A 15383-nucleotide genomic window follows, 5' to 3' on the forward strand; every position below is an offset into this window, starting at 1 on the left:
TTTGCTCGAACACGTTGCGGGCGAGGTGGAGGCAATCGGCCGGTGCCGGGTCAGGTAGTAGATGGGCGGTGGCTACGGACGGTTCGCGAAGTCGTATAGAACAACGGTCACGACGAGGCTGCTCCACGCACGGGCGGGTGGGCGGCGGGTGGCTCCGGTGTCGTGCGGCTCCAGGCGGGTCCTCTAGCTTCGGCGGCATGCCGCGGCTAGCAGAAGCACCAACGCGGCCACGACCACACCGTTGATGGCATCACGACAGCAGCAACTCCGGTGAATCTCCGAATCGAATCGGCGGCCAAAATCATCGGCAGCGGCGGTCGTCGCTATGGCGGTGAGGCAAGCAGCGGGGATAGGCGAGCGGGGTCGCGGCGGGTCGGTGATGGACAGGTGGGCGGCAACTGCAATTTTGGGCGGGCGGCGGCGGCGGCGGAGGCGGGCAGCCGTCGAGCGGACGCGGGGCGGGAGGGCGGAAGCGAAACGAAGGATGTCGGGCGGTTGACGCGCGATTGCATCTACAGGTGTTGTATTTTACGTCTCCTGAAGGTGGAGTTGTAATGTTTTTTCCATCTACATCATCATCCGTTGGAGGTTGGTTTTGGGGCCTCCGAGATGTATATGTTCGTTATTTTTGAAACTATATCATCTATTGGAGATGCTCTAAGTATGATAAAATCTCTGGTTTTCATGATAACTATATAAATCATGGCAAAAAATACTAGGGATAAAAAATAGCCAAGCACATTTGTCATGCGCTAGTACCATCAGCGCGTGATGGTTGTGCCGTTGTGGTTGATTAATGCTTGAATATCAATACTTTTGGTATTGCTAAATATGTGTACAGCGCATGACGACGTCATGACATGGGCCTGATCTGGCTCATGCGTCGTCGGGTCTGCCACAATTTAGGCACGACATATGCTCGGCCCCGGCCATCTTATGAAGTGCGCGCAATTCACCAGGCTCCTTGACGAGGGACTAAAATGTTGAGCTAACTTGTTCGTGTAACTTGCCGAAATCACTAATCAAGGTGAGCTCCAGTTTTTTCCTCAAACTCCTGCGACTAGGGTTCTCCACCGTGAGTCTCATTGGTGGGCGGATAGATCCCGCGATCCAGGACATTTCTCCTCTTCTGCTTACCCTCTCCCCTCCCTCGCTTCTCTCCTGGGAATATGGTGTGCGCGGAATTAGAGTTTTGTGGGTTTTCTAATGGAGAATAAATCACTAATGCAGTTTACACAAAAATAGGGCATTTCTACAATATGCAAGAATAAGCATATATGAGTGGAACTTATGCAAAAAACAAGTTTTCTAAGAAGGAATGAATTAATATCATCGGTATTACCCTTTAAGAAAATAAAAAAAAATGAAATTTTGCACACAATTTACATATAAAATGTTACTATGCAAGAATAAGCATATAATAGAAAATTTTACAAAAGTAGTGTATTCTAAAACGTAATGAATAGTGACACTGGTATTACCCTTACAAAAGAAAAGAAAATGAAAACTAAAAATTTAAATAAGAAATAATTAATAAAAATAAAGTTTTCTATGGAAGAATGAATTCGTTGCATTGGTATTACCCTTCCAGATGAAAGAAAATAATAAAAAATTGAAATAATAAAGTTTTGCATGAAAGAATGAAACCCTTTAAGAAGAAAGAAACGAAAAAAGAAAAACTTTAAAAAACTTGCGCACAACTTTGCACTAAAATTGTGCTTTTTGAAATATGCAAATAATAGCACACTCTACTATAATTTACACACATGTTATTTAGAGCATCTTCAGCCGCGCCCCCAACAGCCCCCCTCCCCCCAGGCGTTCTTTTGGTGCCGGTGGCCGAAAATCGGCCCAGTCGCGCCCCAGGAGCACTTTTTCGCCGGTTTGGGTCGAAACTGGCGCCGGCGGACCCAGGCCGAACCCGGAGCGCCGGGGAACGCGTTTTTGGCGCGAACGGGGATCGGCCCGCCAAGTCAGCGAGACGCCGCTTCGTCGTCCTCATCGCCTCGGTTCCCGCGGGAATCAATGCCAAGGCTGGCCAAGGCTGCCGCGCCGGTCAGCCTCCATTGATGTCTCACGGGCAGCGCAGTGAATGCGCCACCGACGCGCGTCCCGCCCGCCACGCGTCGCCCGGCATGCAGGCTCTCGCCGCCCGGTTGCGGCTATAAAAGCCGATCTCCCCGCCGGTGAACGCCACACCTGCCACACTTCACCTCGCATCGCCACACAAAGCAACACACTCCCCCCTTCCCGCCGACGAGCAAATGGCTGTGAGGTACCCAGGCGACGGCGCGGCGGCGAACGGCTTCGGCCGCCGCCATCTCCAAGAGCCGGAGGCGCGCCTCCTCTACGAGGCCGACTATCCGGCGCCCCCGGACATGCGTGTGCCGGGGGCGTGGAAGTTGAGCGACGGCGGCATCGGTGCCACCGGTGCCCGAAGGGGCTGCACGGCGGGCCGAGATCGCTTGCATCCGCTCGTCGCTGACGGAGGCGCAACGAACCGCAGCTCCGACGCGGCGCGTGACGACGACGGCGACGGCGACTACACCCGTTTTTACAGGCTCCTCGGCATGTAGATGGTGGGCGGCGGCCGCGGCGTAGTAGCGCTAGGCGTAGGCGTAGTTTGGTGTAGTTGTAGGTGTAGTTTGCATGTTTATCTGTTTTGGTATAAATTTCGATGAAATATCGTCGGGTTTGTGCCAGATCGTCGAGTTTGTACAAATTTGTATGAAATATCGACGAGTTTGCGCGATTTTGGCGGCGACCTGGGGCGTTGACTGGGAACGCAGTCGCACCCACGCGCCGCGCAAGCGCCGGTTCACCCCAGACGGCTGTTTTTCGGCGTCTTGGGGGGCCGAATAGCTGGAGATGCTCTTAGTACTTGCGCGCATTTATACTTGGATGCATACAAAATGAATGAATTAGTGGCATTGATCCATTTAAGAAGAAAGAAAGTGAAAACAATAAAACAAAATAATGAATTAATGATATTGAAATTGCCCTTAAAGTACAATGAAAATGAAATAAAAACTAAAAGATATAAACATAATGAAGTTTCTGAAACAGAATGAATTAGGGGTTTTGGTATTTTCTTTAAGAAAAATAAATATAAAATAAAATAAAATAACTTGCACTCCGGAATTACAATTTTTTGAATATGCAAAGAATAATTATACAATAATGAAATTTTGGCACATAGTATATAGTGTTTGTATGTATATATTTACACTCACCCAACATCCCAAAAATATCCACAAAAAAGCCAACTAAAAGGAAAAGAAAACACATAAAAACAAAAGAAAAACAGAAAAAAAAACAAAGGAGAAAGAAGAAGGTTATGTCACACTGGAATGGGCTTTGGTCCGTTAAAGAATTGACTGACCCAAATATGGTATCGGTGAGAAAAAGCCCAAGACAACACATAGACTAGCCCAGAAAAAAAGGTATATGAATGTTAAAGTAGAAGACTAACAAACAAATCTTAAAGTAGAAATCAACGTGCCAAATATTGACTGGCCCAAAATTAATTTTCAGGCGACTAACGTATAGCTAAAGTGTTGACTTACATATGAGCAAGCCTATAGAAAATTCCCGATTGTACTGAAAACGACATTCACTCGGTACAATTGTCCATCCTCCAGAACCCAACTTTTCACCCGTGATAGCTAATCCGTTTAATATGGGAGTAATGGTTTTTACCGTGTTTTTCCATGTAGGCTTCCTCACATATGAAACATGCAAACAAGGTTTATGTTGTTGATCATCTTATTGCTCATATCAAAGGCATACAAGTTCCAGTTGTCACAGAGTGACACAAGAACCATGGTGTGTTGTCCTTTTTAGTCTCTTCAAAAATAGTGTACTCCCTATAAGTGCTAGTTTGGTAGCAACCTAAAAACCCAGGGCAACAAACCCCAAGGGATTTTCGGGGGCTAGATGAAATCCCTTTCCATTCAGGGGAACTTTCCCCAATCTGTACTATATTGTTTGGATGCTGGCGGATGTGGGGCAACGTCCAGGGTCGCTAGGCTCCAGGTCGATCGCGTGAGAGAAGTAGAGGAGTGGTTTTTCTCCCCGAGGACTCATGTCGTGGATTGGTCGCCCGGGGAAACACCACGGATCGGGCCAGAAAGTCCTGGGCGATGAGCGACAAAATGACCTACTGCTTTTCCACGGGCTGGTTCGCCGCGTGGGCCATGAGCCCTGGATTTTGACGGCGATCCCCCTTGGGATACCCGGTAACGAAAATGAGGCTTAAAAGACCATGCATGGAAGCACTCACACGACAGGATAAGATAACCACCTTTAAAACTTGATTTCACATACCGACATACCAGGAGGCAAAAAGATCCCACATAATACTTTAGCACTGCCCTCCGACACTACTCGTTCTTCTTCGGCGATATTCCTTCAGTGGAAGGAGACGTCCCCATAGACTTCGAGAGCGCTTGTGTCTTTGTCAAATTCAAGATGTAGTGCCGGCTCAGTATCTTGGATGTGTTTATAAGGGTAGGATGTGCGTGCGTACGTTCATAGGAGTGAATATATGTGTGTGTTTGTGGGCATCTGCATCTTGCTGCAGTAAAAACAAAAGGATTTTAGACCCCGTCACCGGCGACCAGCACCGCCTCGAAGAACCTCCGGGCCTCGACGCGATGAACGGGGCCGTGCTTCGTACCGGAGAGGACCATTTCCGGGTCGTCTTGGTGGGCCACGACGAGCATCACACACAGGCCCTCGCCTGCGTTTACTCATCGTGGACCCGTCAATGGGGCAGTGTCATCTCCGCACCAATTCCACCCGTTGTTTCCATAGTGACGGAAATTCCAGGTGTCCTGGCTGGGGATTCCCTTTACTGGTTGTCTTCTAGGAATCCGGATCATCCGACTCCCATTCTTGAGTTCAATTTGGGTACTCAGAGCCTCGCCGCGATACAGCTCCCGGTGAATATGTATGGACAGGGGAATCATAGCCTCTGGGTGATGCGGGCACAGGATGGTGGCCTTGGATTCCTCTTCCTGTGGGGCACCGATGCACAACTATGGAAAAGGACCGGTGATGGTGCTGCTAATTCATGGGTGATCACAAAGACTATTCAAATGGACAAGCTACTTTCCTTGAGCACGGAGGAGGAGAAGAGGAGCCTGTCGATAGAAGGGCTTGTTGAGGACCGTAATGTGGTGTTCTTCAGAACAGCAATCAGTCACTTTATGGTGCATCTTGAGTCACTCTGGCCATTGAGGTGCAAGGAACTTTCTGAAACCGACATCATACATGTGTTTCATCCATTCACAAGTGTCTACACCGCAGATAATAGCACAACTTCATGACACAGGTATAAAAATCTTCCTATAATGGTTGATATAAATGTATTTCACACCTTTAAGTCTTTTCTATTTTGCGGTGACCTTTTAGTGGTATAATAAACATATGTAAGTTGGTTCTTTTAACTGCTTGATGATTTCTCAAACACGCAGTGATGTTTTCTAGTGTTTTGTTCCAATACTTGTGTGGCACAATTGTTTGAGATGTTTAGGATCTTGGTAAACATTCTTTGGTCCTGGCTAGTTTCATTTATGTTTGTTATGCCATTATTTCTGCTTCCCTAACCAATGGGTCATCAGTGTTCTATTTTCTCGTGATTTTTTTAAATAAAAGTATGGGTGTGTGTCCCTTCTTCGGGAAAAGAAAAAATGTAGCATTTTTTTCTAATATACCCATGCCATTACTATTATTTATCCTGCACAACATGGTTTGAGTTAGAGCTAGAAAAAAAACAAATTATCAATTCATTCTATGATTCGTAGAATAAAGGAATGAATAAATTCTAAAATGGATTATCACGTATTGAATCCATCATCCAAATGGATTACTTGACTATTAACTGCTTTCATCACATATTATATATTTTTATTGGACTAACAAATGTTGTAATCAAAATGTATTGGCCAAAAGTTTGGTTTCCGATATTGTGCAAAGTTAAAGGAAATTTATGTCTATGTTGCAGTAAAAGAAGGATCAAGCCATTAGTTGATGCTTGCTTGACGCCTTGCTATGGTTGTGGTCGTAGCAGGCCCTTCCGCGGGGCCCCACCACAGTTTGGTTTATCACGTATCTGCCGGTGCCTTGCCTGCGAACATCACGCTCGATTCTGGTGGTATTATTATGTCAAGCCAAGCCCCTGGCTATAAACACTTATGGTCTCTTATTTCTCTATCGAGATTGTTTTCTTGATAACTGATAATGTAATAAACTCATTAATAAGTTTGACTGCATGGGTCTACTTCTAGCGTATAAAAGCTTTCATTATCAAAAAATTTGGTTTGGCCTCTTCAAAGAAATAATAATAATAATAAGAGAAAACCATCGGCTCGTTGCCGCCGCACCTTCCATGTCTGGCCCCACCCCACCGTGTCGTCGGTCTCTGGAGATTCATCTGTGCCTTCCATGCACGCGAGAGAGAAAGAGATAGAAAGGTTACCTACTGATAGATGGGGCACATATGTCACACCAAGTACAGAGGAAGTTGTTTTGGAGATCTGGTATAACGTCACACCTATGAAATGCAGTAAACATCAGGAATTCGCTTTGGCACATGGGAGCGTGTGCTCCAGCCACCGAATATTTGTTTTTAAGGTGTGAAAAATTGCAAACAAAAATTTGACGCGTACATCTCGACGTTATATGTGTGCACGTCAAGTTTTGGAGAAAACCAACTTTTTTTTGGCTTGTGTAAAAAAGACATTGTGATAAGCATTTTTTAACACCGGATTTTATCTTTTTCACACGCGACACATAACTTATCGGTTTTTGGCGAAACGACTTTCTGAGCATGTACACATAACTTCGAGATGCACGCGCCAAATTTTTGTTTGAATCTTTTTTGACATTTCAAAACACGTTTAAAACATATTTAAAAAATCAGGAGCGAAGCGCGTGCTTCCGTGTGCAAAAACGCCACTCTCGGTATTTGGTAGAGCCTATAATAAGCACATATAAAAAAGGTTTTTTTGGAATCTGCTCGAGACGCTCTAAATTCAGTTTAACAATAACGGTGAGCTACGCCCATCAAGCACGCCGGCCAGCTGCATGACTACTTCTTGGTGAAAGCTGGGCTCGCTCCTCCTGGGCTTCTTGTGGACGCTGCCTTGCTTCATTCCTTCTGATGGGAATTTTGTCTGGGTTTGGGGATGCACGGAGGGTGCTCCATGAAATGGGTACAAGGAACGTCGTGGCTGGAGACGCTATGGTAGCATGTTTCAAGGGGCATGGGACGTGGTGGCTGCATGTGAGGTGTTTGACGAAATGGTGGAGAGGCACCCGGTCTCATGGAACACACACATGCCCTGCGGCCTGTTTGGAGAGACGCCAGAGAAATGTCAACATTATGGATTTCCAGCCTGATGCTGGCGGTTGATGTCTGCGTGCGCAGACCTCGGTTTCTTGCCAAGTGCATGGATTTTTTACTCAAGGGGTTGTGTCATGGAGGGGACGACAACATTGAACTTCTATTAAGGAGCAGAGATCCCAATTTCATTCAACATGAAATTGATAACGCAGGGGTGCCGCCCCCCATGGGTTTGGCCTGAAATTCAAAACATATGGCAATCTTGTTACAGTTCAGCAACACACAGCTACAGCCAGAAACTTGTCCAAACCCTTGCAGAGCATCACAAGCTTGCTTTATATATGGATTTATGGTACATATTGTCTCTAATTATAATTCCCTACATTGAACCTCATTGTAGAAGTACAGTATGATGAGTGGTGATGTTGAGTCTCATAAATGGCATCCTCCTTTGTCATCAAATTCTTGTAGTAGTAGGGAGGTCCGATTGCGATACACTGAATCTCTGATCACTATTCTCAACAGGCACCACCTCTTTCATCTTCCTCCAGAAAGTCCTGTGATAGATGTTGCCACCGAGGGAGGGGGCACAACCTGGTCTTCAAATCCTTCATCTTTGCTTGAATTAGCAGTGAAAAAACTTGGTGGGAAATCTGGGAGCATTGCATCGCTTTCCAGGTACTGCATTACGAGTCGCATGCATGGCCTTTCCTTGGGGAGCGAGTGGGAGCATAGAAGTCCAAGTTTTAGAACTAATTCTATCTCTTCAGTGACATGGTCCTGTTCTAACCTCGTGTCCATTGCATCAACGAGTGAACCAGTTTGCCATGTGTTGAACACCCAGTCTGCTAGCACCAGAGGTTCACCATGGGCACTCGCCTCAATTGGCCGCCTTCCACATGCAACTTCCATCAAGAATATGCCAAATGCATACACATCTGTTGCCTTGGTCGCCTTCCCGAGCCTAGCCAGCTCAGGAGCAATGTAACCCCAGGTGCCTGCCACGCGCGTGGTATGGGCGTCGGCTTCATGTCCGTGCAACCTTGCAAGGCCAAAATCACCTAGTCTTCCATTCATTCCGTCATCAAGGAGCACGTTGCTCACCTTGATATCTCGATGGATAACAACCTGCTCCCAGTCCTCATGCAAGTACACAAGGCCAGCAGCGACCCCTTTGATGATGTGAAGCCTTTGATCCCAGCCCAGAGTTGGCTTATCCTTTTTATGCAAATACATATCAAGGCTACCATTTGGCATATAGTCATACACCAAAAGAAGTTCCTGCCTGTGGCGGCAGTAGCCAATCAGCTGCACAAGGTTACGGTGGCGGAGGTGACCAAGAATGGCGATTTCAGCCATGAATTCTTTCATCCCCTGCTTTGATTCTGGAGACACCCTCTTGATTGCAATAGTCTGCTTAGGGACAGCCAGCACACCCTTGTAGACCTTCCCAAATCCTCCTTTTCCTAGGAGCGATTTTTTGTTGAACCTGCTGGTGGCAATAAATAGATCTTTGTATGTGAAAGATTGCAACACCCCACAATCGATTTCCCATTTTTCGTGTGCAAGGGTTTTCTTCAACCACGACTTGACATCATAAGAAAAAATAACCACAAAAAGAACCAAGACAATGGGAACCAATGTGACTGTTGATAGCAGAGTACCCATGGGTAGGATGTGTTTTTTATGATGCTCTTGAACAGGAGGATTTGGCAGATCCTTTTCTACATGAGGATTTGGCAGGACTCGAGGAATATCAAAGGGGTTTAGTGGTGGAGCTTGTCCATTTTTCATGAAACTCCATCCAAGAACATATTGACTGCAATTTGTTTGCCCATTTGCAGCAGAGAACCCAGCATATACATGCTCAGAGTTTGACAGCAAAGGCGAAAGATTGACAATGGACGATAACTGTGGCAGGCTCAGCGGTTTAGACCGTTTGATCTGACCACCGAATTCTTCTAAGGTGACATTTAGCTTTTGCTCCGTGCCATTATAGTGTATCCACACTTGCATCGGTTTGGCACTGCTAAGGTTGGTGCTTTCGAATATGCTGTTGGCCCTGTATGAGCCGGTGGTATGGTTAACAGAGACTAAGCTTTTGACATTGATCTCCACATTGTCGTCATAGATGTAGTTGAGCTCGACTGTAAATAAGAATTGTTCACGTGAGTTGGAGCTGTTACCTCCTACATCAGCAAAACCCAGCTGGCCCTGAGCCAATGGGTTGTTGGGCAGATGTTGCAGCTCCATGGTGGAAGTGAGCACGAAGGCCATGCCAGGACCTCTCCAGATGCTTTCGGTGCTGCCAGAGTTGATGGCAAATACGAAGGTTGTCGAGAAGGAGGTCCCACCGCCACTGGGGTTGCTACTGAAATCGAGGGGCATGCTGTAGAAAGCATCCCCTTCTGTCAGGGTGACGCCACCGGTGAGCCTTATAGCACGGCCTACCATAGACGCTTGGCCACTCAGCTTCAGATTTGCCTCGGAGAAGCCGTTGAAGGTCAGTTTGTCGCTGCTGGCAGTGTGCTTAAATGCATGGAGGTTAACGACAATGGTGAGGAGGAGGAGGAGGAGGAGATGGTTACCCATGTCCATAGCTGAGTTACATGGACACTGAAGTATATGCCTGCTAATTAATGGAGGTGGCAGGAGCCCAGAAATTGTGCGGCCCAAAAATGCTCAAGATAACAGAAGACTAGAGCTGGCCGCAGGGACCAAGTGTGTGGTTGGAAACAAGAATCTTGGACTTCTTCCTGTTGCTTCTTGGATGGGGTTGTGAACAGATTTTTCCAATCAGTTGACAGTGAAACCCAGACTCCAGGTTGTCACCTATACTTCAAGTCGTCGGGGTTGTGAACAGATATTTGTTCTCTGTGGTGGTATGAATTTGCCACCCACCCGAAAAATCACCTAAACTTACCAGCACGACTTAACCTCCATCATGTTTACTCTAGCACAGATTTTGCACTATATATACCTGACTGCTTTAGTGTTTCCTTCACTCACTGCCCTACAGCTCAAGCTAGTTAGTTTACCTCTTTGGCAGAATGTTTCCTGTCTCTTGGCACCCCTACCTCCCTGTTCTCTTCTTCCTCTGTCTTGCCGACCACCTCCACACCTCTGGTGTTATCGCTGGTACAAATGAGCTGGTCTATAATGGCTTTTCAGCTGATCTGAAGCTTGACGGCAAAGCTTTGTGGATAGATGACCTGTTGAGTCTAACCAATGGCCCAGGTGGTACAAGCGGCCATGCTTTCTGCAGATATCCCCTAAGCTTTCAAGATAATCCCGGTGGCGCTATCTCCTCCTTCTCAACTACGTTTGTGTTCGTCATGGGCTTCAAGCAGTATAAAGGTAATGGGATGGCCTTCATACTTTCATCCACCAGTGACTTACCAGATGATTCGCCAGGCGAGTACCTTGGCCTCCCGCATTCTAACTTAGATGGCCATGCTTTCTTCGCCATCGAGTTCGACACCGTCTTGAATCCTGAGATCGGGGACATCGATGACAACCATGTTGGGATTGATGTCAACAGCTTGGCCTCAGTTGAATCCCAAACTGCTGGCTTCTATAACTTCTACGGTGAGTTCCAAACTGTTGTACTCAGAAGCGGTGAACGAATTCAGGCGTGGGTGGACTATGATAGCAAATTGTACCAGCTGAATGTTACCTTAGCACCTTGTCCTTCCTTTAAACCCCAACTTCCGTTGTTGTCGACCACTGTCAATCTGTCCTCTTTGTTATCATTAGGTCCAGTTTATGCTGGGTTCTCTGCATCCAGCAGAAAAGTCTCCTCCAGCCATTATGTACTTGGCTGGAGTCTGAAAGTAGATGGGGTGGCTCAGCCACTTCACAACTCTGTATCGTCTTTTGACACTGCATATGAACTTCAAAATCTATCCAACTTCGAATTTCCCAGAAAAATGAACATTTTAGGAGTGCCGTTGATTGTGCAGGCAGTCATCCTAATAGTTCTTGCTGTTCTGATCTGTCGGCAGTTGAGAAAGGCAAAGGAAGATGATGAGTGGGAGATTAAGTGTGGGATGCCATCTTTCACATACAAGGATCTAGTGACTGCCACTGAAGGCTTCAGCAATAAGATGCTCCTTGGGAAAGGAGGCTTTGGAAGAGTGTACAAAGGGGTGCTCCCTACCACCACACAGCATGTGGCCATCAAGCGGGTATCGCCAGAATCGAAGCAGGGGAAGAAGGAGTTCATGGCGGAGATCGCCATCCTTGGCCATGTCCGGCACCGAAACCTGGTCCAACTGCTAGGCTATTGCAGGTACAAGCAGGAGCTGCTCTTGGTCTATGATTACATGGCCAATGGCAGCCTTGATAGGTACTTGTATGACAAGACTACGCCGACCCTGGATTGGGCTCAGAGGCTTCGCATCATCAAAGGCGTAGCTTCCGGCCTCTACTACCTGCACGAGGATTGGGAGCAAGTCATCATCCATCGGGACATCAAGGCGAGCAACGTTCTCCTCGACGACGACATGAATGGGAGGCTTGGTGACTTTGGCCTCGCAAGGCTGCATGACCATGGAGTCGATGCCCACACCACACTTGTAGCAGGCACCTGGGGATACATTGCCCCTGAGCTGGCCCGGCTTGGCAAGGCGACCAAGGCGACTGACGTGTTTGCATTCGGAGTGTTTACCATAGAGGTGGTCTGCGGGAGAAAACCAATCGGCCCGGCCAACACCAGTGGCGGCCTTCTTGCGCTGGCGGATTGGGTACGTGGCACATGGCAGGGTGGCTCGATCGTCGATGCTGTGGACCCTGAGCTGAAAGATTACGACAGGGCCGAGGTTGAGCTTGTGCTGAAGCTTGGATTGCTGTGCTCCCATTCGCTGCCCAGGTCGCGGCCATGTATGCGTCTAGTCATGCTGTACTTGGAAGGAGGTGCAAGACTTCCAAACTTCCACCCAGCTTCTCTGGTCGCTGATGGACATGAGGATGAAGAGACTGATCATAAGGCGTTATCTACATCTGCAGCTACGACTGTGACCATTCTTTCTGGAAGGTGAAATTTCTGCTGGGGTGGTCATACCATCATACAAGCTTATCACCAATGTTTATTTGGGTCTCTGCAATTTCTCACCAATGTTTATTTGGATCTCTGCAATTTCTCGTGTTGTAGTCCGTGATGTGTGCACAAGTTTGCCAAATTTAACATTTTGTTGGGGAAAACCAGAATTACCTCGAAGTTTGTTGAACATTTTCCACATTAGCGTGTTATACTCCGTGCTAAAATTTTACTGTGTACGGTAAATCACCGGGAGCTCTAGTGGACTTGTGTCACAATGTTACTTGACCAAGGGCCAAGAAGCTCTGGCTGAAAGTTGCAACAATTAAAATGAACTTTGTTGGCACAGCTCGCAAACAAATTGGACACTAGTAGTATTGATGGTGTCAGCTGATCCGCAGTTTTTTTTTTCATCAGATTAGATTCATAATTTTAGATAGAACTTAGAGCTTGTAGAAAAACTGAATTAATCTGAATAGCTTGCTTGTCGAAGGCAACAGGGCATCACAAAACTCCCTGTCATACTTTCGGTGCCCAGGATCATCTGCACCCGGTTAGAAAAAAAATCGTAAAAAATTCAAAAAATTCTCAAAAAAATTCGTGCGGTAGAAAATTTGATGCGTGAGGCCCGCTCCAAATTTCAAGTCATTTGGACTTCTGAGCAGCTTTTAGCAAAAAAGAAAAATCCCTCCGTTCTGATGGACATGAGGATGAAGAGATTGATCAGGCTTTGTGTACATCTGCAGCTACGACTGTGACCATTCTGTCTGGAAGGTGATACTTCTATTGGGGAGTTCATATCATCATGCAAGCTTATCACCAACGTTTATTTTAGATCTTTGCAAGTTAACCTGCTGGATGCGCGGCCTCGGGGCCGGTGTGGTGTGTTGCTGATGTTTGTAAGCATGTACTCCCTCCGTTCCTAAATATAAGCCTTTGTAGAGATTCCACTAGTTAGACTACATACGGAGCAAAATGGATGAATCTACACTTCAAATGCATCTATATACATCCATATGTGGTTCATAGTAGAATCTCTACAAAGACTTATATTTAGGAACGGAGGGAGTAGTAGGGTGTCAACTAGGGTTGCTTGGGTGGTAGAGTCGTTGGGGTGCAGCCTCGAGGCTGGCGTGGGCTCGTTGTATCGGTTTTCGGCTGGTTTCCCTTATTGGCCAGTCAATTTTCTTCTTCTATATGAAAAGTTAGAACTCCTGCTGGTTACTCGAAAAGAAAAAAAATCACCGGGAGCTCTGGTGGACTTGTGTCACAATGTTACTTGTCCAAGGGCCGAAAAACTCTAGTTGCAAGTTGCAACAATTAGAACGAAATTTGTTGGCACACTCAGAAACAAACTGGACATTAGTAGTACTGATAATGTCAGATTTGCAGTTTCTTTTTCCACCAGAAAACTGAATTAATGTGTACAGATTGTTGGTGGAAGGCAACAGGGCCATCACAAATTTCCCTGTGATAGCTGGAGCCAGAAGCGTTATGTTCCGTTATCTTTATGATAGGCAGAACCTGATCCTATCCGGGATCACATGGGAGCTGGAGCCAGAAGTGGCACTATCGTTGGTCGTCGACGACTCGACTTCGGGGGAAAAATGCCGGCCTAATTACACTGTTCGTTTCATTGTGCAGTTGTCCCTAGCTAGTAGTAGCTACCAGATGGGAGTTGTTTTCCATGGCCGGCCCATCGCCATCACCATCCAGAGCAAGATTCCCACCATGTATGCATGTATGTGTGACCCCGGATGAAAGTCGAAGCCGCGTAAGAAAACTGAAACGATAATAGGAAACAAGAATATTCATATTAAGTTTAGATGCTTTTTCTCTCAGAAAGAGATTAGATGCAAATCAAATGGCAAAGAAGTTAGATGATACTTTCTTAATTCTCATCTAGATGTTAATTCTCATCTTCTCATCTAGATGTTAATTCTCATCTAGATGGGAATTACCAAAAACTGTTTTTAAACATCAGTTTTGTTAAAGCACATCTAGATGTGCCATAAGTATTGCATATCTAAGTCCTATATCATTGATCTTACGCGAAGATTCGTGTGAATATTTTCTTTTTTTTTCCTTTTCCTTTCTATGCTTGCTTGTGTCACTTAGATGTGCAATAACTAAGGCACATCTAGATGTGCCCTAGACAAACCTTTAAACATTGTAGCTCCATCTTTCTCTGTGTAAGTGCCCGAGTTCAATGTGTGTGGGCTAGTGTGGATCACCGCTACGAAACTCCAATAGCTCCCTAAAACCAGAATAAGATTAGATGTTTTTGTCTCGGAAAAAGAATACATACAAATCAAATGACAAAGAAGTAAGATGAGACTTTGTTAATTCTCATCTAAATGAGAATTAGCAAAATCTGTTTTTAAATATCGTAGCTCAATCTTTCTCTGTGTAAATGCCCGAGTTCAATGTGTGTGGGCCAGCATGGGTCACCGCTACGAAACTCCAATAGCTCCCTAAAACCTTATCATAAAAGTCGTTTTACGGGATGACTGATAATTTAGGAAAGTTGTATGACACCTATTTTTCTCAGTTCCCGTAAATATTTCACCATAACCTACAGCCTGCAAATCAGTGACATGTAGCGCATGTGGCCAACGTCATTGGCGGCGGCAGGACCGCAGCAGTGGTGGTGTCATGGCATGGCAGCGGCACGGGACCGCGGCAGTGGCGGCGCGAGGATGTCCGGTGTGAATGTCTAGGCAGTTTCAGGGCGCCAAAATTGCACGAGAAGGTCACCCCGTAAACTGAGGGGAGTTGGGGGCAATTATTCCAGATCCTGTAAAACAATTAGGTTTACGGGAGCTGTTGGAGAGCTATTTTTGCCTCAACTTTCCGTAAATAGTAGTTTTCTTTAAGGATACTGAAGCTATTGGAGTTTCTCTTAGGCCTTATACAATGCAAGGTGCTTATAGAGAAATAAAGCGGTGTTTCTTTAAGCACTGGTAGTTATTTGTAGAAGATAGAAGCTTAATTAGT

At 46.2% G+C, this 15383-nt stretch overlaps 2 protein-coding genes across 2 annotated transcripts; one reads left to right on the forward strand and one right to left on the reverse strand.

Moving 5' to 3' along the window:
* Positions 1 to 7591: 7591 nt before the first annotated feature.
* On the reverse strand, positions 7592 to 10061 carry LOC109785968 (L-type lectin-domain containing receptor kinase SIT2-like). The gene has a single exon (XM_020344555.4). It carries the CDS (start codon positions 9944 to 9946, stop codon positions 7886 to 7888), a length of 2061 nt encoding a protein of 686 aa, XP_020200144.1. The 5' UTR covers positions 9947 to 10061; the 3' UTR covers positions 7592 to 7885.
* A 224-nt stretch (positions 10062 to 10285) lies between these two features.
* LOC109785969 (L-type lectin-domain containing receptor kinase SIT2) lies at positions 10286 to 14150 on the forward strand. The gene is made up of 2 exons (XM_020344556.4): positions 10286 to 12383; positions 13817 to 14150. Exons 1-2 carry the CDS (start codon positions 10399 to 10401, stop codon positions 14145 to 14147), a joined length of 2316 nt encoding a protein of 771 aa, XP_020200145.2. The 5' UTR covers positions 10286 to 10398; the 3' UTR covers positions 14148 to 14150.
* The last annotated feature ends 1233 nt before the right edge of the window (positions 14151 to 15383 follow it).

This window comes from Aegilops tauschii, chromosome 6 (assembly GCF_002575655.3).
Source record: "Aegilops tauschii subsp. strangulata cultivar AL8/78 chromosome 6, Aet v6.0, whole genome shotgun sequence".
In the NCBI taxonomy this organism is placed as follows: domain Eukaryota; kingdom Viridiplantae; phylum Streptophyta; class Magnoliopsida; order Poales; family Poaceae; genus Aegilops; species Aegilops tauschii.